The sequence below is a fragment of the Lepisosteus oculatus genome, chromosome 28, assembly GCF_040954835.1.
Source record: "Lepisosteus oculatus isolate fLepOcu1 chromosome 28, fLepOcu1.hap2, whole genome shotgun sequence".
Classification (NCBI taxonomy): domain Eukaryota; kingdom Metazoa; phylum Chordata; class Actinopteri; order Semionotiformes; family Lepisosteidae; genus Lepisosteus; species Lepisosteus oculatus.
The window spans coordinates 2436937-2461764 of record NC_090723.1 but is presented as its reverse complement, the minus strand read 5'-3'; the positions used below and the strand labels follow the sequence as shown (position 1 = coordinate 2461764).

The following is a 24828-nucleotide window of genomic DNA, read 5'->3' as shown; positions in this document are numbered from 1 at the left end:
TTATTTCATGATTTCTCACACATTTACTGAGGAGATAGTTTAATTGATGTCTCAATACACATGCCCTAGGTATCTCTCTTTCTGAGCAAGGAAACCAGTATAACCAGTATATGTTTTCAGTATAACAGCAGTAAAAAGTAAAGTGTAAAATACTAAGTGTATCTGAGATACAAAGAGGAAACTTAGATGTTGAAAGAAAAATTGCTAATATATTGAATTTGAATATTGAATTAATATTTCACCCCAGTATTTACCAAGAAAGTAATTGACCATATACTCTAGGCTGAGCAAAGACAATGCTATTCATTAAAAACATAATATGAAATGAGCATGGCAGAGACATTAACAAGAGACAACTCATAAACCAGAACAACCTACAGCAGTCTGTCCAGTGGCTGATCAGGTCGGTGCATCAATGCTGTCAGGGTCATGTCAAGGGAGGTGATATCGATATTAACTTTGTAAATTTTAAGAATGTGTCAGATTTACTACAGAAGATGTGTCATGATTCTTTAATCTGTGTTCTAAATAATATTTTCTGTGATTTGGTTTGGCAAGCACTCCTAAATTATTTGTTTTAATCATCTAGCTCCAAACATTGTGTTTCTTGTGTGTAGTTGTATATAATAATTGCCTAAAGAACTAAAAAACTAAACTAAAGAACTGTTTTCCTATAGCAGTTTTTAGATTACTCTGTAGTGCAGAGTTCAAAGAGATTATATGCTATCCTTGCCAACAAATGTAATCCAATTTCATTCAATAAAAGTAAGAAATCAACAGTGCGATAAAGACAAATGTTTAGCGACTATGTCAAGGCTAGAAAGTAGGGGGCAATAACAGTGAAAGAGAGTCATGTGTGGTAAAACCATTTATTGAAATGGCAATTTTGCACCCTATACCATGCGTTCTATACTATATCACATGTTTATCTTGGCTTTGCAACAGGCTTTATTAGGGTATGCTCAAATGTGTCAACCTCACGAAAGAATAAACTTTAACATACAATCATCACGTATTACTACTGCATGTTATTGTGATTGTACAATTGCCCAAACTAAACTGTCATTGGGAGCAAGCGGCAGAAAGTATGGACATAGTCTGCAGTGAAATATACAGTTCCTTTTTAATCTTTTTTATATTGGAAAAAATCCTTTTGTAGTTTGTGCATCCTGAGAAACAGACCCTTTCTTGAACTCCTAAATTCTTCAGTCTGGGATGTGCTGGTTCTGCACTGTGCTTTAAGCCAGCACGAGTGTGTGTGTGAAAGAGAGAGCGTGCCTTCTCACCACAGATCTTTCCTCTCTCTCTGGAGAAATAAAGAAGATGACCGCACCTCCCTGTTGACTGCTTTATTCTTCCCCGTGGACAAAACAATAGATGAATAATAAACACTGAAATACAAAAAGAAAGAGGAAGAGGGACGGCCAAAATATACTGAAAAATGTTCAGGGGAGCTGCTCACTCTTCACTCCGGAGCCTGCAAGTGCTGTAATGCAATATAATATAATGTGATGTGATGAGGAAACTCCTCCTCAGTCCGCCTCTTGTCAGACTGAAAGGCAGGAGCCCTCTTCATTTCCATGTATTTCCATGCAAGCTCACAGCCTGAGGGGGGGTGGCACAGCTGCTGCAATATAAAACGACTGCCTGTGAATCAATCAACACAAAACTGGCTCTGTGATTCCTCGGGTTCTCTTTCTCTCTCACTATCTCTTCGTCCTCTCTCCTCTCTCTCTTCCTTTCTATTAAGTGTCCTCTCCTCCCACTCCTTTCCTTCCTCTGACTGTGTCTGTCTCTGTGTGCGTGTCTCTCTCTCTCTCCCTCTTTCCCTGTTGGGATCTCCGGACCCCCTTCGCCGGTGGCAGGCTCCCCACACCCAGCAGTCACCATTTCCGCCCCCGGGAGAGCCACCGTGGCAGCGCAGCCTCTTCCCCGGCTCAGCATCGGGAGGAAGACCCTTGTGGCGGCTGCCGTAGGGGTCATGCTGGTCTTGGTGCTGGTCATCCTCATACCCGTGCTGGTGAGCTCCGTGGGCACAGATGCTGGGCACTATGAGATGCTGGGCACCTGCCGCATGGTCTGCGACCCTTACTTGACCAAGGGCACCACCACCAGTGCCAGCATCCGGGCTGAAGCCGAAGCCCTGAGTGACCACAGCATTGTGCCCCCGCCTTCTACTCTTGTCCAGGGGCCACAGGGGAAACCAGGAAGGCCCGGAAAACCTGGTCCCCCGGGGCCTCCTGGAGAACCAGGGCCACCGGGACCCGTTGGACCTCCAGGAGAAAAGGGGGAGCCCGGCAGGACTGGGATACTGGGCTTTGGGGGCAACGGAGCTATCAGCACAGCCACTTACTCCACCATCCCCAGAGTGGCTTTTTACGCTGGGCTTAAGAACCCCCACGAGGGCTATGAGATCCTCAAGTTTGACGACGTGGTCACCAACCTGGGCAACAACTACGATGGCACCACTGGCAAATTCATCTGCAACATCCCTGGCACTTACTTCTTCATCTACCATGTTCTCATGAGGGGTGGCGATGGCACCAGCATGTGGGCAGATCTTTGCAAAAACGGCCAGGTGGGTGGCAAACCCCTTCCTTCCTTGACTGTAGGGAACAGTGCTCTGGCTTTACAAAGATTTCTTTATAGTCTCTTTCTAGAGAAAGTGTTACTTTGATGAATGGTAGTGGGCTGGGTGCTGGCGTTAAGACTTTCCAAACTTCAACGTTCCTTCATTCAAATTGATGTTAACAAGTGCGATTTGAGATAGGATTTACGGTCGTTTGTTGGGCAAGATGCTCTTTGCTTTTAAAGAACTGAAGAGAAAAAGAGTAAAAGACAAAACAAAACCAGAATAATCCCATGTATCATTAAGGGTTTGTTTATATGTTGTGTGTTTGAACTTGCACTTACTAAACAAATGAATTGGGAGAAATTGCGAGTGAAATAATATAGCCGAAGTAAAAGTTTTAGGCGAAGCGACAAGATTCTGTTTCTAATTACTTATTCATCGTTGTTGTTGTTGTTGTTGTTGTTGTTGTTATTCTTTAAATCATCTATGTCGGAAAATTATTAATGTTGGCATCTGTTAACAGCTTATTGAATTAAAACAAAAACATACTGCATCTTGATGGATATCTATGTAAATATTAGCGCAATTACGCGAGACAGGTTGTGACTCTGTGAATGCTATCTTATTAAGCTGTAGTGCTTGGCTAAAAAAATCATGGTCTGCAAGCCATTTCTGTCAATTTCTAGGGAAAAAAACTGTCCAGCAAGGACACGGTGTTTGGTATTCAGTAAAATATCCCTTTCAGTACTGTAGTCATACAGTAGGCTGTATGTAGTACTTCTTTGCGACAGTACTTCGTGATATAAGACGGAAGATAAAACGCGAGTTACTGTATTTACTGTAAAAAAACATGTACTGTTGTAATTGTTTTTATATGAATGAAACAAGGAATTTTACCAACTGGAAAGATAAATTGATGAAAAGGTTACTTCTATTTTTGCCGGTTTAAGAAAGCAAGTCCTGCGGAAAGGTGCCGGTGAGCGCAGGTGTAGAAGATCTGTAATTAATGCGAAAGCAGAGGAAACAAACGGCACTCTTCGGAAAACAAAAGGTCAGATAGAAGAACCGATTGTTTATCGTCCTTTCCCTGACATTTAAAACAAAAGCATCATTGCTAGATGTGTAATGAGGTTGGTTTGCCTCAAGTACAATATAACCGGAATAAACTACCGGAGAACTTATTACTGGTAAAACCGTCCTTTCTAGAAACTTGGAAAAACTCAACACCAACAACAGTGTCCGTTGGTGATTAAAATACACTCCTTAAATTGTAAATTAATCCTGTTTAAAGGAGTGCGTGGGATTGCTCTATTAGTAAATAAACCTGAAAACAACTTAAAACATAGATTTACTTCTCCATAACGAAATGTCCCTGCATTTTTAATAGCTGGACTATTTCAATAGACCTTGAGCGATTTAGTCAACTCGCAGAGGGTTGTTTTTTGTCCTTTGTTTTAGTTTTGTTTTTTATTTTCTTACCAGTTACTCGGGCGAAAGAAATACGACGCGACGGTATTCAGAGTCCCTGCCAGTTTACCAATTCTGTTCCAATTCAGCACGTCCCTGACATCTCGTAATTCCAGTCACTGCTTGCTTGAATGTAACAACTGCGAGCCCTCTTTTGGAAAGCTAAACTTCACAATTAAAATCAAAGTAGCAAGTACAGTAGCAAGCTCTGACAAGCAGGATAAAGGATTGTTGAACAGCCGGAGTAAAACATAGTTTCTTAAGCCAAGTAAATATTACAACGGTTTGAACTTCAATTCACAGTTCATATTTGAAATGAACAGGTTATGCGTATATTTAAAATAAGTCTTGCTTAGACTTGGACTAGAAAGTATCATACATCATATTTACATATAAAAATAAAATGGCGTTTATTTCTGTATTGTGTGCATAACATCTTTTTGGAGTTCTATATAATGCGTATTTAACCATCTCAAAACACTTCGCAATATCGCAGCGGGAGCTTTGTGAAATTCAAGCCAATTTGCATGATGAAGTCACATAAAATTACAAAAAGTGATGTGACATACTATTTGCATGTAAGTTTACCTGTGTTCAATAAGTAAATCAAAGAATTAATATACAGTAAAGCTTAAAAGGGTTCAAACATTAGGTGGGATATCATACTCTACATTCATAAGTTTACAGTATAATTGAAGAGAACATTCTTGTTTCCTGCTATGCGTATTGCAGCGCTGTATGAAAAAGCACGTTATAATATTAATACTGTACATTATAAATCATCCTTTTAAAAAATAAAACCATTGCTGGGGACAGGGACGTAGTGGATAGTATTGATGCCCCACAGTGCTGGGTCCCTGGGTTCAGTTCTGGTCTGGATCTGGGGCGCTCTCTGCGTGGAGTACAATATGTCTGTTTTTTTCTCGTGCCCTCATGGGTCTCCTCCAGATTATGATGGAGTGAATACTGTTTTTCTCCCCCTGTCCAAAGACGCCCTGCTAGGTCAATTGGTGTTTAGGGAAATTGGCCCTGGTGTGAGTGTGTGCATATCTGTGTCTGTGTGTGTCCTGCGATGGACTGGCGTCCAGTCCAGAGTGTATCCCGAATATCCCGCGACCGTACGCTGGATACAGAGGTTAACCAATGAATGAAAAAACATTTTTGCTATTGTGGAATTCAAAACCAGATAATACTCATACCAGGCGACATTTCATATCGAGGTACTGTCAGTTATGTCGTCACTTTAGGTGGTTGGCTGTTGCCTCTCGAGATTGAAGGTTTACAAGACTCAAATTAGGAAGTATTACCTAAGTAAATGTAGGATACTCTCTTTATGAATTGTATCCAGATGTATCAGACGAATCATTTAAAAAAACAACTGCTTCAGTGGCATGTGGGGTTTCATTCGCTTCCAGCGTTTTTCTGCGATGACGCAAACGTGTCGAAAGAGAGCTCATTGTCATAATGCCACGAGGAGAAACAGTACACAGCAGTTTGGAGAAGCACGTAAGAGTACAGTACAATGTATATAAATAATTAACAAAGAAACAAAACGGATGTTTAGGAAACTGGATATGCCCTCCTTGTCTCCAAATGCGCAAATCTGTTCCGTACACTCTCATGTAAACCGCTGTAGGAAAAATCTCAGTATGAAATGATCTCATAATGAAATGTAATTAAAGAGCATGGTTTAAATACCGAAAGGGTATCTTTCTTAACTCTGGTTAACATTGTTTGATTATGAAACTCGCTGTGATGCAAATGTATTGATATAATCCTTTATATCAAAATTACAGCTGTAAAACCTTACCTTCTTTTCTTCTAAAATTCTAAATTGGCAAGTCTACAATTCTGTTGCTCGTGTGTTTCCTAAAAGTGCTGTGCACAAGTACAGGTACCTTAAGTCTGTCCTCTGTAAATTGCACTGGTTCCCTGTGAAATTTAGAGTGAACTTTATAGTCCTCCTCCTCAAATATATAAATTCCTTTTATTTAATATATGTCCATAGGGAAAGATCAGTATTGCATACATAAATTATGTAAGGTCATATACTGTACAGAGAACTTTGTAAGTTATTCTGAAGTAATTTGTGAAAAAGGAAAAACAAAAATTTTTTCAAAGGAAATACTACAGTATTCATACTGTACATGATATGACCATACTGTATAAATATCATATTTGCACCATGCTACGTTAGCAGCACTTTTTTCCTTTGCTTTCTACTATAGATAAAATGGATAGAAAAGCAAACTCTCAGTGTAAGGAATAAAAATGAACAAACTATTAAGGTATATTTAAGTAGCCAAATTTCTTGAATACTTTGCGTTTGACATTTGATTATAACAATATCAGTTTTGCAAATGCAGCAAGAAGGGGTATACATTCTGTTAGTGAAATTGTATTCGAGCTTCTGGCAATTATTAATGTCATAGACGTTATAGATTCTTTTTACACAGTACAGGAAAAGTTAAAAAAAAATGTTCCCAGTCTTTCTCTTACTGCCCCAGAACGCCTAACCCTGCAGCCGAAAGTCTATGTAATTCAGTAATAATGTGGTGAAATGTATAATTAATTCATACATACACATTTAAATAATTCTAAACTGTGACCAAAGTAACTTTGGATGCCAATAACCGCTTTTTGTACGCCCACTACTTTTGTTCTTTAAAGCAGGTTCTGTAAAAAAAAAACTAAAACGGTGAATGATCTACTGTACAACATTCATCATTGTACAGCTATGGTTATGTGTTGCGATTAATTTATTCCCTGTTTCGAAGTAGAGTGAAATTCTTAAAAGATGACATTTACGAAGTTTTCATTAGCTTAAAACAAATCAATTTTATATAACAATTTTTAATGTAGCAAACCAATTTAATTTTTAATATTAGCCAGAGATAAACAATTGTAAATATCTCTTATATTGTACAGTATGTAGAATTCAAAGCAGTTTTAAAAAGGATTTTAAAAGGGTACTGAAAGCTCGTTTACATGGTCAATTCACCTTCAGTTTAGCCAAATTGAGATTGTATTTTAGTCAAGTGGTCTTCTTTCCTTCTAGGCTGCACTGTGATGCGACAGTCTCACAGCTCCAGGGGTCTGCAGTGGCACCCCAGTTCTCCCTGGCCTTCTGAAGGCAGGCTGGCCAGGTTTGATTAACTACTCAAAATGATCCCTTTCTCTGTGGCCTGCTGAGGACTGTCCAGGGTGACTGCAGTCATGTGCTGTCAGTCTCACCTTGTGCCCAGTGCCAGCAGCCACATCACCCTGCAGCTCACAACTGGCAACAGACTGAATCAGGTGTGAGCCTGGTCAGTACCTGGATGAGAGACCTCCTGGGAAACACTAACGTTGCAGCTGGAAGAGGTGTTAGTGGGGCCAGCAGGGGGCGCTAACGCTGCAGTCCACGTGGGTCCTAATGCCCCAGTATAGTGATGGGGACACTGTACAGTAAAAAGCACCATCCTTTGGATGAGACGTAAAACCAAGGTCCTGACTCTCTGTGGTCATTAAAAATCCCAGGGGCTTTCTCGAGAAACCATATTTCCCATTGGCCCTTACCAATCATGGTATCCTAATAATCCCCATCTATGAATTGGCTTCATTACTCTGTTCTCTTCCCCACTAATAGCTGGTGTGTGGGGAGCGTTCTGGTGCACTACGGCTGCCGTTGCATCATCCGGGTGGGGCTGCACACTGGTGGTGGTGGAAGGGAGTCCCCATTACCTGTAAAGTGCTTTGAGTGGAGTGTCCAGAAAAAGCACTATATAAGTTTAAGCAATTATTATTATTCGATAGGCTCTGGGCTGCCTTGGTCTTAAGCACAAAAGCAGCTTTGCTTTCTGGATAGATTGTCCTCCCTCAGGATAATACTTTCCACTATTCAACAGTACCCCAGATACAAGCAAAACTATGGAGTGTTGTTTGTGTCATGATGATACTACTACTAAAATAATATACTGTAACTATTAACTGGTTTTGTTAATATATTGTAAAGAGTGCTCAAGGTTCTGTGTCAGTGGTGTGGGGAATAACAGGTGATTCTACAGGCTTACTGATGGCTTTATTGCCCGTTTCATTACACTGGGGAGTGCTAATCATGGGGGCAGAGAGAGAAAAAGCTATTCAATTGCTTACTGAAAGTTTGTGATTACTATTGTTTCTTTTAGTTGATTAATATTATTTTTATATTATATTGTATATACATACTACTTTATATACTGTAATGTAGTACATTATGCAAAGGTGGGTGAAACTGATTAAATGTGAATTTGGCTATTCGTGACGGTTCTCTGCACCAAACCCTTGCAAATATCAAGACCCTGCTATATTTAATTACACATTTATTCCCTCTAAACAATCGCACAGTCAACAACATCTTTATTTATCATAGCTTCTCTACTGTTCTGTATGTCCTCAGGCTGTACAAGAATGTAGATTGTATACAGTATAAATATGCAGTTCAGGATTGTTATTGTTAGTATTACACCAGAAATGACTATAACAATATGAGACAGCTGAGCGATTTTAGTGAATCTCTCACAGAATTTGGATTTCGTTTTCAAATGCTGCAAGTGAAAGATGAATGGTTTTCTTAACTTTTGTCTACAGACCCTTGTCCACCTTCCTCAAAAGAAATAACTGCTGAAAGGATGGAGATGTCTGAGCATCACGATTGTCATAAATCAGTATGTTTGTTAAATAGTTTTAAGTGTTTTTATTAAGATTATTATACATGTTTGAACATATGTAATACTCTAAAACAACAGTTACATTATTAATGGTTACAGAGTACTGGAGTCTTGCATATTGTATTGAGATGAAAAATGTCATTATAGTGGCACAACTAGTCTGCATATTGATTGATAACATAATTGCTTATCTCAGATTTATTTACAGAACTAACCAGATATTGCAGTTACAGTACTGTATCTGGACTTTTCAGGTCTCTGACAGATATTAAGATATGGACGCAAGCAAACTTTCTTTAGCTAAATTGTGATTGAAGACTGAAGTTATACTTCTGGGCTTTACAGAGCTTTCAGCTTTACAGAACTAGTAATTTCAGCATCGTTGTTGACAGTGCTGAAATAAAACCCTAAATTAAAACCCTTGATTGGTGCTACTTTTGACACTGTGTTATTCAATATGGTTTGAATGCCATATGAGAAGTGTATTTATTCCACCTGCATAACATTGCTTGGTTAAGGCTATTGCTCTGTCTGTCTGATGCCTGTACAGCTTTATTATATCAAGATTAGATTGCTGTAAAGCCTTATTTACTGAGGTATTTTCTAAATTTCTGGACACATACTGAATCAATATATGTATAATTCTGTAGTTCATGTGCTTCCTAAAAGTATTCTGCATCCGCAAATAACTTCTGTCTTATTTATGTTGTACTTGTTCTACATGAAATTTAGAGTGGACTTTAACGTTTTAAATAAAATGTCATCGAACTAGCACATGAGTGTTAACAACTCTACTCACTGAAAAAGTGCCAAGGGAATGGGAATTAAATAAGGTAATGACCAACTGGCCAGGGCCTCGGATTATAGTGTCATCCAAACAATGGCACCTCCTGTAGAACATTGATCCTAGTCACTGAACCTTTTTTTTTTTAAATCTCGTCAAGAGTGTAGAGTGACACCACCACCACTAACAGCAGCCTGGATTTCCTTGTAGACTCCCTGCACTGTACCAGGTCAAGTCTGCCTTAGGTTATGAGATCTGACAGGATCAGGCTACTGATGGCAACACTGTTCCCAAAGTATTAGTGCCAAAGTAGGTATTATCTAGGCTTGGTCCAGGCTATGGACTTCTTGCATGACTCTAGTCTACTATACTGTATATACTGTACAGTAGTAATCTGAGATCTATCATTTGTGGTCAATTGGCAGTAGAACTTTCTCCTATACCACACTGTGCCTGTGCAACTCACTATGCCCTGTTTTTCTTTTTGTTTTGTTTTTTCAAACTATGAGTTGAATTTTTTTTCCTTTTGTATTTTAATATTTTCCTACTACCTCTTTCAGATCATTCATATTTTCTAGTATACTCTCCTATTAGCTGTTTACTCATAGTTTCAGCAAACTGCCTTGTTTTTTGTTTTGTTTTTCATTTTATCCTGGACTCTTGATGACATTATTTGAATTAATTATTAGCTTAATTGGTCTGTCTTTTATACTATCTGCTGGTCATTACTCATACAGGATTATAAGATATTTATAAAGTCTGATGGACTGTAGGCCCATGAGTGAGTATCATTGTTCTAACATCTAGAAGGTCTATCTTGTCTTAATATCAACTGTTAATTAGACTTATTTTATAATATCCTGTTCCAAGCTCTTATTTCCCCTAGAATAAATGACAGCATTTCTCCTTCAGCTGCTCTGCTTTAGAGACTTGACGTTGTGCTGTTTCAAAATACTGTAGTTTTTCAAGTCTTCTCTTTGCCTCAGTCCTACTATGCTATCTTTCTTATTGCAGTCACAATTTGAGATTCTTGTCCTTAGCTGCTGATGTCTTCATTAGTTACCCCCCTCCTTTATCTCTCTTATCCCTCATGTGGCTTTTCTCCTTCCCTAAATAGTTCCCTTTAGAAACAGCTGTGAATAAAGGTTTGCACTTCACTTGCAAATTATGTTCCAATTCATAACTGTTGGTAAATGTTACTGCACGTAACACAAAAAGTACAAAAACTTAAAATACTTTTGTATAAATTGCAGCAGTAAAGTTTTATTAGTTGTTTTTTTTTCTAACACGACATGTTTGCCTATTTGTTTTGTTTTTTTTTTCAGATTTTCCTTGCTCTTATACAGTATGTGCTTCTAGATCTCTGGGCAGTGAGTGACATTCATCAGCATTACACCACAGAGTTGTCTGAATTTCCATGGAAAAACAGTTGATCCAGTGGGACACTAGAATAGAAAAAATAGCTCAAGATTAGTAGGCCATAATCTTGTTAACAAACAACATCTTGTGAATTAAGAAATGGTAATGAATTTACGTTCATTGTTGGCATGAAAATTGTAAGGTACTGTTGGACAGAAGTTTTGCCATCTGATCTGTGCAATTTTATAAGTACAGTAAAATGGTTGGAGTTTGGGGGCTGTGCCTCTTCTGTTAAGAATAAAAACATTTCAGCCTTTAGCGCACCGATATTTTGGTATGGAATAATTGTAATTTAGGCATGTGCCTATTGAAAGTCTTAGGTTTAGGGTTGTAGATGAGGGTTTGTTTAAGGTTTAGGGTTTGTGAGTGCAGATGAGATAGCTGCTGAAATCATTGCTGCGTTGTGCTTTAAAATTGGTTTACATTTAGTACATGCACCTCTAACAGAAGAAGCCCTGTCCTTATCTCACAGAATATGCATACTGTACAAATGAACAAGTAATAGGTTTATTCCATGCTGAAAAAAAGAAGAAAGAGAACACAACGTTTCGGCCGTGGAGCCTTCTTCAGGTGTGTCAGCTCCACGGTGGAGAAGGCTCCACGGCCGAAACGTTGTGTTCTCTTTCTTCTTTTTTTCAGCATGGAATAAACCTATTACTTGTTCCTTTGCAGCCTACGCATGCTGACGCAGCTACCCACCTGAACTAATACTGTACAAATGCCTGTTACTGTCTTACTTCATTACATGTATAATTGTGATGATTGGCTGGTTGCACACTACTGTAAGTACAGCTCATTCTTAAATCCTTGAGTAATGAATTTGTCATACCACATCTGGTGCTAGAAGAAAAAATCAATTGCACGTTCTAAGTTCTTTTTTCTAAAAAGTCGAATATTTGCTAATGCAGAACAGTCCGATTGTCATAGACTCTTGCCCACCGCTTAGTTCTAGGATTCCCTGCTTGAGATATAGTGTAACACACTGATAGCATAGACTTTTCTAACAATAGAGCTTCTTTGAAATAATATTTACAAGAGGTACAGTATAAAACTATTTATAAATTGTGGATGAAAATGTACATATGTTAACATAAAATGCCATATGTTTATGCCTAACTCTGTCCCCAAGGGAATGAGCTGAGACTCATAATCCCTTGGATTTGTTTTGTCTTAACATTTCAGGGAAAAATAAAACAAAAATAAGATTTTTAAAGATTTTCTTATTAGAATAACCAAGAAAAACAAACATGAAGCTGGAAGAATAATACATATCAAACCAAAAAGACATGGAGAGGTGACTATCAACAGCAAAGCAGTGTTCTATTGATGATGTCTTCTAGTGGCTTCAGGTGAAGGGCCTAGAATAGAGAGGTATCTTTCTAAAGAGAGATCTGTAGCGAGAGTAGGACACCTTTTTTGTATTTTTTTAGCTACTTTTTATTTCAGGGTAGATTTTTAATTTAGAAAAGTAAAAAAGACTTAAAGGTTGAGGATGCTTCCAAAGAGAGAAAGCTCTTTGGCAAATCCTTCTTTTTTGATTGCCAGCAGCTTACTGATCCAAGAATCCCATCATGTTATTTCTTGAAGGATGCCCTGGTTTCAGCTTTAGTAACATGGGTTGGGAATCTGATCCAAACATTTAAACTCATTCTCTGTCGTAAATGCTAAAATTTACCTGTCTCCATGTCTGTGTGTCAATGTTGCTTTTCTAAGATGTCCTCTAGACTGGGTTTGTCAATATGCTTCAGAATTTTGAACACTTGAAGGAAAGAGCAGTGGTTCAGTTTAGTGTTATAGCATGATACAGACTGTTAAGCAAACAATGTGAACAAAGTGAAACAATAAGATATTTAATTATTTGAACTGTCATTATTGTTTTAAATTAAGATGATATTCTCTCTTGATATTTTCTTATTTACTGTACTGTAGGAACTGTTTTGAAGGTTATGTTCCAGCGTGCTATTAAGCCAGTACTGTAGGTAACTATGATTAAGTTCTGAGCTGCTAAGCTCTAATACTTCATTCAAGCCCCCCCAAACAATTACAGACAATATATAATAACAATTATGTCATAATCAGAATATTATTTATATTTACACTTACACAAATATTGGGCTATTCGTACAGTATATACTGTCAATGGCAACTTGCAAAAGTAAAAACACTGAATATCTCTTGAACGGTGTTTCAAATGACCTTCAGAATGAAATACAAGGCTGTAGCAATATGACAGAGAGCAATTGTTGTTTGGTTTCATAGTAGTACAATGACCTTTATTCAGCATATCTACAGCAGTGATTCGCACCCCTGGTCATTGACTACCTCTGTGTCTTCTGTTTTTCATTATTATTGAGCACTTAATTACTTAGGCAAATTAAGCCCTTTAATTAGACTATTTACAATTAGACCTTTCAGAACTGATTTATACACCCATTACAAATATCTTGCCTGTTTTAGGTGCACTGAGGCCTAGAAATTTAGCAGATCATACACTATGCCGAGAATCCACAAATTTAAACAAATTACTGCTTCCTTATTGCTGTCAAAGTTACTCTCAGTAGACTACCAATTAACAACTAACAGACACTGGTGGGAATTGCACTGTAACAAGCATTGTCAATTCTTCATGGATCCAGTTGCTTCAATTCCAAACATCTGGTCACTGAAATAACATACTTAACTGAGAAATGCTCTGAAACCTTGCCTTGATATAGCGTTAACATTAATTACTAATTTTATTGATCTTCTTGAGAGCCATTTAAGGGTTTAATTAAGTTAGAAAAGAGTTTAATTATGCATAGTAGTTCAAGTAGGAAGCTGCATCAGCATGTGTAGGCTGCAAACAAACAAGTAAAGGTTTATTCCAAGCTGAAAAGAGAAGACAAGAAACACAACGTTTCGGCTGTGGAGCCTTCTTGTGTGACACATGAAGAAGGTTTCACAGCCAAAACGCTCTCTTTACTTCTCTTTTCAGGATGGAATAAACCTTTACTTGTTCCTTAATTATCCATAGTTGGAATGAAAACTACAAATTGACACAGGGGTCCTTCAGAGCCAGAATATGGTACCACTTTTCAGCACTTTCTTCGTGTTCTTCAAATTGGGACAATCCATACCCATTAACCATATTGTGAAGGTGACCCCAATTTTTGAGAGCAGGCAATATGCCATTCAGAACTGAAAATCTTAGAGTACTGTCAGAACAGGTAAAAATGAACAATTTTCTGTATCATGCTATCAAACATTTGTTTGAAGACAGTGAAATTACAAACAGTAAAATGCATGGCTTTCTTGTAACACTGAAGTCAGTTACCGACACAAAACAGCTGGAATCATGGATCAGTATGCACTTTACTTCATTATTATCATTATATTATTCATTAGAAGATAATAATGTACATTCAAACATGTAGAAAGGTAAGATGTACTGTGAAACATCACCTGAAATGCACACTTTTTTGTAGAGAATAATGACAATGCGAGGTGGTCCTTCAACAGAATGGAAGAACTTTATATTCTTATAAAACCCCCCAAAATTCTAGGTGTGTCTGTACAGTATGTTTCCATAGCAACGATTGTAAGTCTTATTGTCCAGTCACTCTCCTTCTCCTCAAACCTGGTGCTCTTACGCATGGCCCCTCAGTCTTCCAGGTTACCTCATACACCTGCTGGATAGGGAGCACATGTTTAAATAGAGAGGAGCTCATCTGTCAGGCATCAGGGTCATAAGTATTAACAGCTGCCTGCTCTCAGATGGTAAATCAGTTGACTGTCTGTCACAATAACATAGAGAAGTAGAGTCTACCTTTCTTTAAGCTAATACTACATATTTCACAGATTGACAACACAAAATACGTAATACTGAGTGGGATCAGAACTTACATCTAAGACGCAATCACATGTGGCAACAAGCTGACTGGGCTTTTACCAGACGCAGACAATACATAATCAGCTTTCAAGCAACATACTGTATATTGTGGTTTTAATTTCCTCAATTATTTTCTTACAGAAGGGATTTTCAAACAAAAGTGTAACTAACTAATGTTTTGGGCAAAACTATAAATAGCAAATTTTAGAGTTTTCTAATAAGGTTGCTTGCTATCACAACATTGCCTACTGTACAATTTGAAAAAGACACACAGTTTCAGATCCTGAAATAATTAATAACCTGTTCTAATATGGGATCTGTGTGGCGATACAGGTGCGTTGAGACAGGGAGTGTCTCGAGTCATGATAAAGTATGTTGCGATGAAAATCCATTCTAAAGCAATATTTTATTTTACACACTTGTATCGGGAAGTATGGTTATTGTTGACTGGTTTCTATGTTTAATTACATAATGTATTTATTTATCTAATGTGGCTTTTAATGATTTATTTTAATAAATACAGTGTTCCTTAATTATATTATCCTGACTGGAGAATTGACAGTCCTCCGTGTTCTTTTTGTTGCAGCTTTATATAATTCTGTTTTACAATCTAATATCATTATCCAGATTCTGCACAACAGTAACAATATTTAACCACAATATCTATATACAGTATACAGTATCCTTAGCCAGCTCCAGCATTGTAAATGTGACCTCTGCTGCTGAGAATTTTCTCTTGTAAATAATAAAATGGTGGCAGTCTAAAGGAATGGGAAACTGATATAATGGAAACCTAAGGATTTAGACAGCAGAGCGGGGTAGTGATCAGAGGCTCCTGTCTCTACAAGGGAGGGTTGTGGGATCAAATCGTGGGTGGGATGTTGCAGTTATACCCTTGAGCAAGGCACTTCATGCAAATTGCCTCAGTAAATTCCTTCTCTATAAATGGGAATCCAGGACATTGTTGAAAATTAGACATTTTCCTAATTAAACTCGAAAAGTATGGGAATCAAAATGTATGACGAATATAGTGATTAAGTACATTTTAAACAAGAAGAAAATGAAAAATAATTATCCCTCAAAAGTGATTGTGAGCTTGCAGAAAAGACATTTCATTGCCAGCAACTACTGCTGCACGCTGTATTGTTGTGAATTTGATAAATAAACTTTGATTTGATTTGATTGGTACATTTTTTAAGTTTGGGGAAAAGGAGTGTGATTTAGGAATCTAAAAAAAAAGATGAATGGAATTAGTTTGTGACAGATCAGGTTAGATTAGCATATTCAGAAAGAAAATGGTTTGATTTTAATTAGAAAATCATGACAGATTCTCAGTGACACAGTAACACAATCAAAGGAGACCTTGTGTTTCAGAAAGGCAAGAGGAGTTTACTCATGTTAAGTTTAGCTCTCTGAAAGCTGAGCAACTGGAACGGTCCAGACATTAGGAGGCAGATTAAGACTCAATCCAAATACTAGTATTACAAACTGTGTACTTGATAATATGTTTCTATTGAATGAATGTAGAAAAGAAACTATAAAATACTGGGTATATAACTGGTAACTGCTGGGTTCAGTTTCTGACGTGTTTGTTGCCAGGATTTCCCTCAATTAAGATTAAAATGAGGGCAAAAGTGTGTGGAACTTCACATTCCACCAGTTCCAACAGTATTTGATAATATTAGGATGTAGAGATTATTGGTGGAAATCAGTCCCAGGTTCCTCAAGGCATCCTGTACTTCCTGAGGAGAGAATGTTTTATGTTGATGGGGGGTAACAAAAGGTTAGTTTCCTAGCATTAAAAGGAACTAAACCGTTCTATATTTATATACAGTACATTTGATTGTGTGTTGAGAAAATCTAAATCTGTCAAATATTTAAAAAGTGAGGAGAAAGAAACAGCAAAATACAGCAAAATATGCAAACCTGACAGAAAATCATGAACTGAACTAAAACTCTTTTAAGTTTCCCCAGTGTTTGCACTTTGAGTGATTTCTTTTACAGTGATAAAAACACAAGTCTTTTTCATCTTTGCAATCCACTGCAAGAGTCTGGATTAGGAGCTCTGGGTATTACATTAACTTAGAATTTTACCACAATTCTTGAGTGTTTTTTTCTTATAAACCAGCATGTCTCTTTAACCACAGCACAGGCACACTTAAGCCTCTCATTCTTTTCCTTCAGCTGTTTGACTGTATTTTGACAATTTCCATGGCCCCAGTTGGTTTTTATTTCAATTCACCTTGCCTTTCCAGTGTAGAAAACTCGAGGGAAATGTCAATGCAATAAAAGCAAGTCTGTTTTCATGCACAGAAGTCATACAAAGCCAAAAAGCTGCTTAAAGCTTAATTAAAAATCTTGAATGTGACCCAAAACATGTTTGGGTTCTTGCTTCTTTTTTCAGTTTTTTTTTTATATTATTAATCCAAAAGTTGTTTCAGACTTAATTAAAACCCTTGACTTTAGCTGCAATGTCCCCAAGGGTCCAAGAATTATCACAGTATCTCTGTGTTTAATAAGCAGTGGCATCCTTCCTAAAAGTGGAGAAATAAGTGTTCCTTCCTGGATAATTATCGTTCTTCTTTTTCTCTGCTAGATCATACCACTCTCCTTTGCTTTTATTTGACTGTTGTGGTTTCCCCCACATATTATTCATTTAAAATATCTGTGATGCCACATTGAGTGGTAACAGGCTCTAGATGAGGCCCCAAAGACAGACTCATCCCATGCACGAATTTTAAAGTTGATCACTGTTTTATTGGTTGAAACGTATAGAATCTGGCTTGTATGTGACACAGCACATACTGTATAAGGTCATCCTGTCCAAGGATGTCCAAGGAAAAACAGCCAAGGCGTTGGATTGAAAATAAAGAGTCTGCTCTGTGGTGTAGCAGCTGTTGTAGTATCAATGCTGTCCTTAAGTCCTGAGGATAGGAAGACAAAAATATACAGTCTACACTATAGCATGGGCTGCTGCAGTAAAGACAGCGGTATTCTTCAGTCCTAAAGCAGGGATTGTAGCTATAGAAAAATATAAGCAAGCGTCTTCAGCACAGAGGTTTAGCAGAATCCATACACCTTGGACACCACTGCTGCATAATAAACCAGTCATTGTATGATAGATTTCAAAGAACACTTTTGAAAGTTATTCTCAGCTATAAGCAATATTAAAATATAAATTAATAAAGTTGAAAGAGCAAATAGCTTTATAGCTAATACTCAGCTTCTTAATAAAGTCAGATGGCAAACTATCACTTAAGCATTAAAAACATAAAATCTTAATACAAACCATTAGCAATATACTTATCCCAGAATGTGTGCTTAATCCCACACATTAATGTAATGATTCAGTGTAATTTTGCAAGCACAGGAGCTGTACAATTCCACAAGGATTTGTTCTTTATTTCTCTGTTGAGCACTATGAGCTGATGTTCTTGTGTCATGATCAGAAAGAGAGAAACAGGCGTTATAATTTTGTAGTTTAAAGGTTGGACGACAAAATCTAGCAGAATATTTTGACAAATCCCCTTTGTCCTGAAAACATCCTTTGCTAGCTATTGCAGTCAAACAGATTTGTACCTATGGTACCATCAGAAATGAAGATTACTCCCAGATTTTACTACATTGCTGCAACAAACACAGACAGTGACTTACATATTATGCACGAAAGGAAGAGAACAACCTTAAAGTTTTCTCATTCATAAGGCTATGTACATGTAGGTATAAGCTGAATATGTGATAATTTAAATGATGGTAAAAGTCATTTACCATCATTATCATTACCATTGAAAGGCACAAAAGGTAGTCTTTAAGCTGCATGGATGTGTAGAGAGGAGCAAGAAGAGCACCTGACAAAGAGTGAATCTGAAGTAAATGAGATTTGACTGGTTATTGTGATGGAAATGTCATTACAACAGCTCACACTGGCTGCTCATGTATAATTTAATTTTAGTTATAATGATCACGTTTTTAATTATTCTAATCGATATGAAATTAAGATTTACCAAAGAACAGGCAAAATCCACATTAATACACAAGTCCCATATCAGACTCTATACTTCAAGTTCATGTATTTGACATTTCAAAGTACATTCTTTCTGCCTGCATGTAATAATTTTCAGTTGCCTACATAGTTTACTTGGAATCCACCAAATCCTTTTTGCATTTCCTTTGATGGTACTACAATATAGCATTCTGTAGTATGTACTCTTTTTTGTTGTTTCTGCTAGGATTGTACATTGTGTTTGCCAGGCTTACCAAGATACTCATGAAGCTTCTACAAACATTTCCCCAAGGTGAATAACAGGAAATTACTGAGAATGAAATCATACTAATTTGCTTCCTCTGTAAGTTATACAGCTTGTTAATAAGCAGTACAATTCTGTTCAAGAGGTGTCTTTAGTTGCAATAGTTACTAAGCATGGCAAACAATAACGTGAGCGGAAACAACATTAGATCACACATTACACATTCAGCTAAAAAGAAATGAAATAATGGAAAATGCAGGTGATGTAAACTGCTCTTTCAACTTCCTAGGTGCTAAGAAACATGAGAAACATAACAGGTGTAGAATGAAGAAGAGTCATATTTTCATGCTGATAGACAGGTATTGTGCTGTCAGCAGTCAGGCCATGACCTCTGTGAATCACAGGAGACAGTGTTGGTCTTTGAGTTTAGAGACCAGTCAGGTGTGAAAAGTTTCTCTCTGGGGCTCAGCTTCTCCTTAGGCTGAAAAAATAGTCAACTTGAAAAATGCAATTTGAAAACAAAAATCTTCTGTCAAGTCTTAACAGTGCTGTCTTGTTTTGTGGGTGTTCTTGATGATTCTAAGATGTTCCAGTCTTGTGCATTTTTCAGACCAGATCACCTGTGAAAAGCTTCCTCTAGGCTGTATGTGAAGAAAAGAGAAGGAGAAGTTTATCAGTTCTGCACAGACCTCAGAGGTGCATATTTCTCCAGCACTGTGTTCCTCTCTATTGGTTCCTCTATCTCAAATTCTCAAATTTGGTGCAATAGCTAATGAACAGTAAATGTGATAGTGAAGATTGTATTTGTATAATAATTGAAACAGTTGTGCAACAACTATAATTTATTTACGGTTTGTGTGTTTTTACCATATTTTAATATGTGGAAAATCTCTGAAGGTGATCATATATTTTTGTAGAATACTTAAATTCATATGTAATCTACAACAGTTTTTCACACTTGGAACAATATTATTTTATTGAAGTAGCAAACAGAATAACACATTACTCTTTAATTAAATGTTGTGTATTCTCAGTTAAGCCACAATACATTCAAATATTGAAGGGACATGGCAGTGGCATGGCACAGTGGTGCAGTGGTTAGCAATGCAGCCTGACAGTGCTGGGTGATTCAGTTTCCTCCCACTGTCCAAAGACATACAGTACTTGTAGGTTAATTGGCTTCTGGGAAAGCTGATGTGTGTGCATGCTTGTGCCTCTGTCTGTGTGTGATCTGCGGTGCACTGAAGCATCCTGTTCAAGATGTACACCACCTTCTACCTGTTGCTCACCAAGATAGGCTCCTGCCCCCCCCCACCCTCACCCCTCACCTCCACCGAGATGGATAGAAGGATGGCAGTCATATAATGTCAGGGTTTATCACACATCACTACAAGTAAATGGGAAAAAGAGGAATTAAGTATTTCTCTTAAATGAAAAAACTGAAAGAATGGTACAATCAGCTTGTAGGACACAACTCCAAAAATGCACGTTTTTATGCAGGCATGGTGGTCTCTAAACACCAGAAAAGATGTAACCAGTAAAAAAAAATCAGCGACTTTCTGAAACAGGTGCAGCAAATTAATGATGACTAGCGATGGATTTTTTAGAACATCCTTTACTTGCCTTTTCAGGTTTTAGCGCTGTCAATAAACCCCAGTTGAAATAGTAATACAGTTGAGGTGTCAAAACATTGGAAAACAAGCACCAGTATAGGTCAGACATTTTTGTTCTTCAATTAAATAAACACTGGGGAAGATTCACCGCTAATGTGATAAATAATGAACACCAGTGAGCCCTCTCTGTATGCATTAGACAGATTTTTGTTCAAACACAATTAAGTCACTCTACTCTTGCGTTTTAATGTTTCTTGCATTTTAGTCTCTAAACTAGTTAAAAACTGAAGGTTAATTCTCTCCTTCGACTGTCAAGCAGATGGTGGAAATTTCTTCCTTAATTGAGCTCACACTTTCTATGCAGTAATTGCTGCATTTTCTTTTTTTTTAATTAATGGATCAGCAGTTGAGAGATGGATGTTATTGACTTCTGAATATCCAACAAGAAAAGAACTGAAAAGCACAAATCTAAGAAAAAGAATGAAAAAAAAGTTTGTGTAGAATCAAGTCAAGACAAAAAAACAAGTTAATGACCAGAGAGCAGCTAATGAATGTGCTTCTTCTTTGGCTATGCGTTTTCTGACAACATCTAGGTTTCTTCTCACTTTATTGATTCTCTAACACTAAAAAGCAGATGGTGCTACAGGAGGAAATCGACCTGTTTTATAGTTTGCTCCACTTTTTTCCTGCTAAATGGTTATTACTATTAGACAAGGTATGTGTGCCAAAACAGCCTTGTGTTAATGATACCACTAGAGCTTTTGTAATCTAAGGCTGTAATGTGACTCAGTCTCTTTAAATAGTCCATCAAACAAGCAATATTTAGAGTGCTTTTGTATTTCTGAGGGGACCTAATTTCTATTCATTCTAAATGTTTGGAAATAGAACCGAATAAGCACAGAACAGGATAACACAACACTCATGCTATAACAAAATTAGTTACCCTCTCCAGGAATCCACCCAGATAACTGAGCCCAAGAGGCATTTTGGTATAAAGATCTTACCATTCTAGCTCTGGGACTCCAAAGCTTCCCTGTCCCTACCCTCACCCCCCTGAGGCTGAAATATCCCAATAAAGGATGTGTCCAAACAGGACAGGCGGCAGTGATTCCAGCAGAGAGAAGAGAGGGGTTGAAGTCTCCCCAGGTAGTACCAATGTATTTTTGTAAATTGTGGTGAGCCCACTCTTTGTGCTTGCCAGTGCCCAGGCTGTGGTAGATCAAAGAAAGAAGGTGGTGTGCTGGTTATGACAGAGGCTTTTTGACCAGATTGTTTCTTTGTAGTTCAGCTTCAAGCTCGGACCCTGGCTCACTGTGTGTGTTTACCTCACTTACTCAACCTCTTTGTGCTCTGATGTTTGGATAAGACAGTCATCCAAGGTTGTAAGAGAATCCAGCAGCAGCAGTTCTTAATTTACATCCGCTGAATTACTAATTAATATTTTTTCTGTTAATTCCTGTTAAAATCTAACAGATGGTGATACTTGTTAAAAGCCTGGAGAAATTCAGGGGAAGACAAAATGCAAACATCATTTAAAAAAAAATGAGCTGAAAGGTCATATTTGGAAAGCATGTACATTTTGTTTTTTTGCTCGTGCTTAACATTTAACAGTACATCACAATATATTCATCACCTGCAGCGAAATAGGTTGTTAGACATGTTTACAGGAGATGACAGGGTCCGGAGGCTGTATGAATCGTGGCCTGTGTGTCAGCAAGCAATGAGCTGATGCATCAACTAAAGCTGTCATTTACATCTTTATTCCGGTTTGATAACACTTTCTACTCTCCCGCTAAGTTTAACTTATTATTTATATCAAGGTCATTATGTACTGTTTCTTACTCACTTTTGAGTAAATTTAATTTTTTTAATTAAAATCTTGTTTAATCACACAGCTTCTGCATTTATACAGTTTATTGTTGCTACAGCATGTACAATACAAGTAATGTGGCTTTGGCTGAAGGTAAATGTTGTTATGAGTGTCTAAAAACTTTGTCATGTTTGGGGGCAGAGGTCATATAAATTGGCCTAATAGTTCTGATTTCAGAACTAACACCTGGACAGAAAAGTGTTTTCTTTTTCGTTATCCTATTGTCACATTGCCACCCACTGCTCAAGTTGGAGCCAAGCAGTGGCCATGGGTCATAAGGTGAACTCAAGTGTGGGGCAGGAGAGACAAAACAGGAAAGCAGCAGGCAGCTCAGTGTTGAGCTGCAGACAGGTTTGGTGCAGGCAAGGGGCAAAGCAAAGTGACCATGTAGACACTGTAATAAGGCATCGAAGGAATCCCAGGTGAAGTCATGTGGGCAATCCGAGTCTGCAGCCAGGCAGAGAACACAGAGTCACAGCACAAAGTGGAATCCGCAGTAAATGTCGAGGCAAGCAGGTATGCCTGTAATCGAAAAAATGCACTATGGTGAAGCTCAAAGGGAAAATCCAAAAGTCGTGATCGGGACAAAACAGGATCAAGAGTCTGCAAAGTTAGAGCTGAGATTCAGTGCAAACTCTATAACAAAGCTCAGTGTATTGGGAAACCTCAAGTAGTCTGAACCACCTGAGACAGGACTCCAAGAGTCCTCAAAGATAGAGACTAGGGATCAACACTTTTCCTGATCTAAAATGTAGTGCTATTAGTAACTATTTGTGCACCTCGTGTCTAGAACACATAAACTCAAGCATGGAAGCAGGTGTCAGTGAGTCAGTGCTTGAGTGGAACTCATGGCATTTCCCTCACCAAGACTATTTTCAATCCAAAGCAAAAGTGCCACTCTCTGAGCTTTCTTCTGTTTTTTGTCAATTTCTGTTGGGATTGTTTTTTGCCGTGGGGTACTCAGTTTCCTTTTATCCTCAATTCTACGGCATTTCACTGACTTAAACCTTTCAAATTACATTATTTAGCTTTGCAAGTTCAGGATGGGTGTCAGTCTTCTCATTGGAACTGAAAAGCCTCCGTTGCCTGTCTAAAGTGGGGCTTTATTGGGAAATGTTTGGGAATGCTATAGCACTTGTGCTCTAAAGTCATAATTGTGTTGTTGTTGCTGTTTGAAGTTTGATTTAAAGAAACTGAAGCCTCTACGCGAGCAGGGACATCTTATAATGAAAGTGCCATGATGCGGTGTACTTATTGGCTTGTTAATATTGATATTAAAATTAATATGCACCCATTGCCTTGAGATATTGCTAAGAATATCAGGGTTTGTTTGCCTGCTGATATTAGACTGCAAGATTTAATCAGGATGGTAAACAGAAGAAGCTCACTCTGCTTTTTCCCAGGTTTACTTTAAGGTCACTGTTTCTTTCCACAGTTTCCCTAAACCACCTGCTTTTTCAGTCAGGTTCACTCAGTACTTTTTGTGTAGCTTACCAATTTGTTAAAACAATATGATAATGAAAAATAAGGACATATAGTACTCATGCATACAGTACTTACCCTTTCCATGAATTCAAATCTGACTATACTATACATTCAAAATAATGATATAATTACTAGTAGAAATCATATGGCTTACTGAAGTTATTGTATATGAATAATATTAAACTTTTCGAACAAATTCATTTGAGACCTATATTAAGATCACTTTATTAGCCATATACAATTTCCGTAACAAACGGTTTTAGGTAACAAACGGGTTGGATGTACAGTATTCTCTAAACTGAGGGAACATTATATAAGGCAACCGTAGTTGACATGAATTTTGATTCAGACAAACAGCAGTTTAGAAAAAAATGAACTTCTCTCATCTTTTTTGTCTGTGTAAATTTTAATAGGCTTCTTGAACTAACAATTATAATTTTAAAAGTTGTAGGCAGCAAAACAATAATCCAAACAACCCCTCCACAACATACAGTATAAAAAAGACAACACTGTGTACAGTATAAAGTAAAGAAGAAATATTTTGGACAAAAAGGGTATGAAAACTGTCTTCCATTTCACAGTTATATAAGGATATAATGAGCCTTAGCTATTTCAGAACTATTATAATGGCTGTTGTGCTTTGATAAAACATTTTGCATTGTTTTATGCAAGCTTAGAATCTCCACTTATAAACTTTTTTTATTGTTTCTTATGATTTGTTGACAATATGCAAAATTATGCCCAAGGCTGTAGGAACATATGGAACATTCTATAGCCCATTAATTTGTAATGACAAAGTACCTGTCTTTTCTCTA

General features: G+C 37.5%; 1 protein-coding gene across 1 annotated transcript in view; it reads left to right on the top strand.

The window, feature by feature from the left end:
• The first annotated feature begins 1783 nt into the window (after positions 1-1783).
• The window catches only part of c1ql1l2 (complement component 1, q subcomponent-like 1-like 2), a 36081-nt gene continuing 13036 nt past the window's right edge, over positions 1784-24828 (top strand). The window contains exon 1 of the mRNA XM_006638106.3: positions 1784-2578. Coding sequence (XP_006638169.1) covers positions 1982-2578 — 597 coding nt within the window. The 5' untranslated portion in view covers positions 1784-1981. The remainder of the gene's footprint in view (positions 2579-24828) is intronic.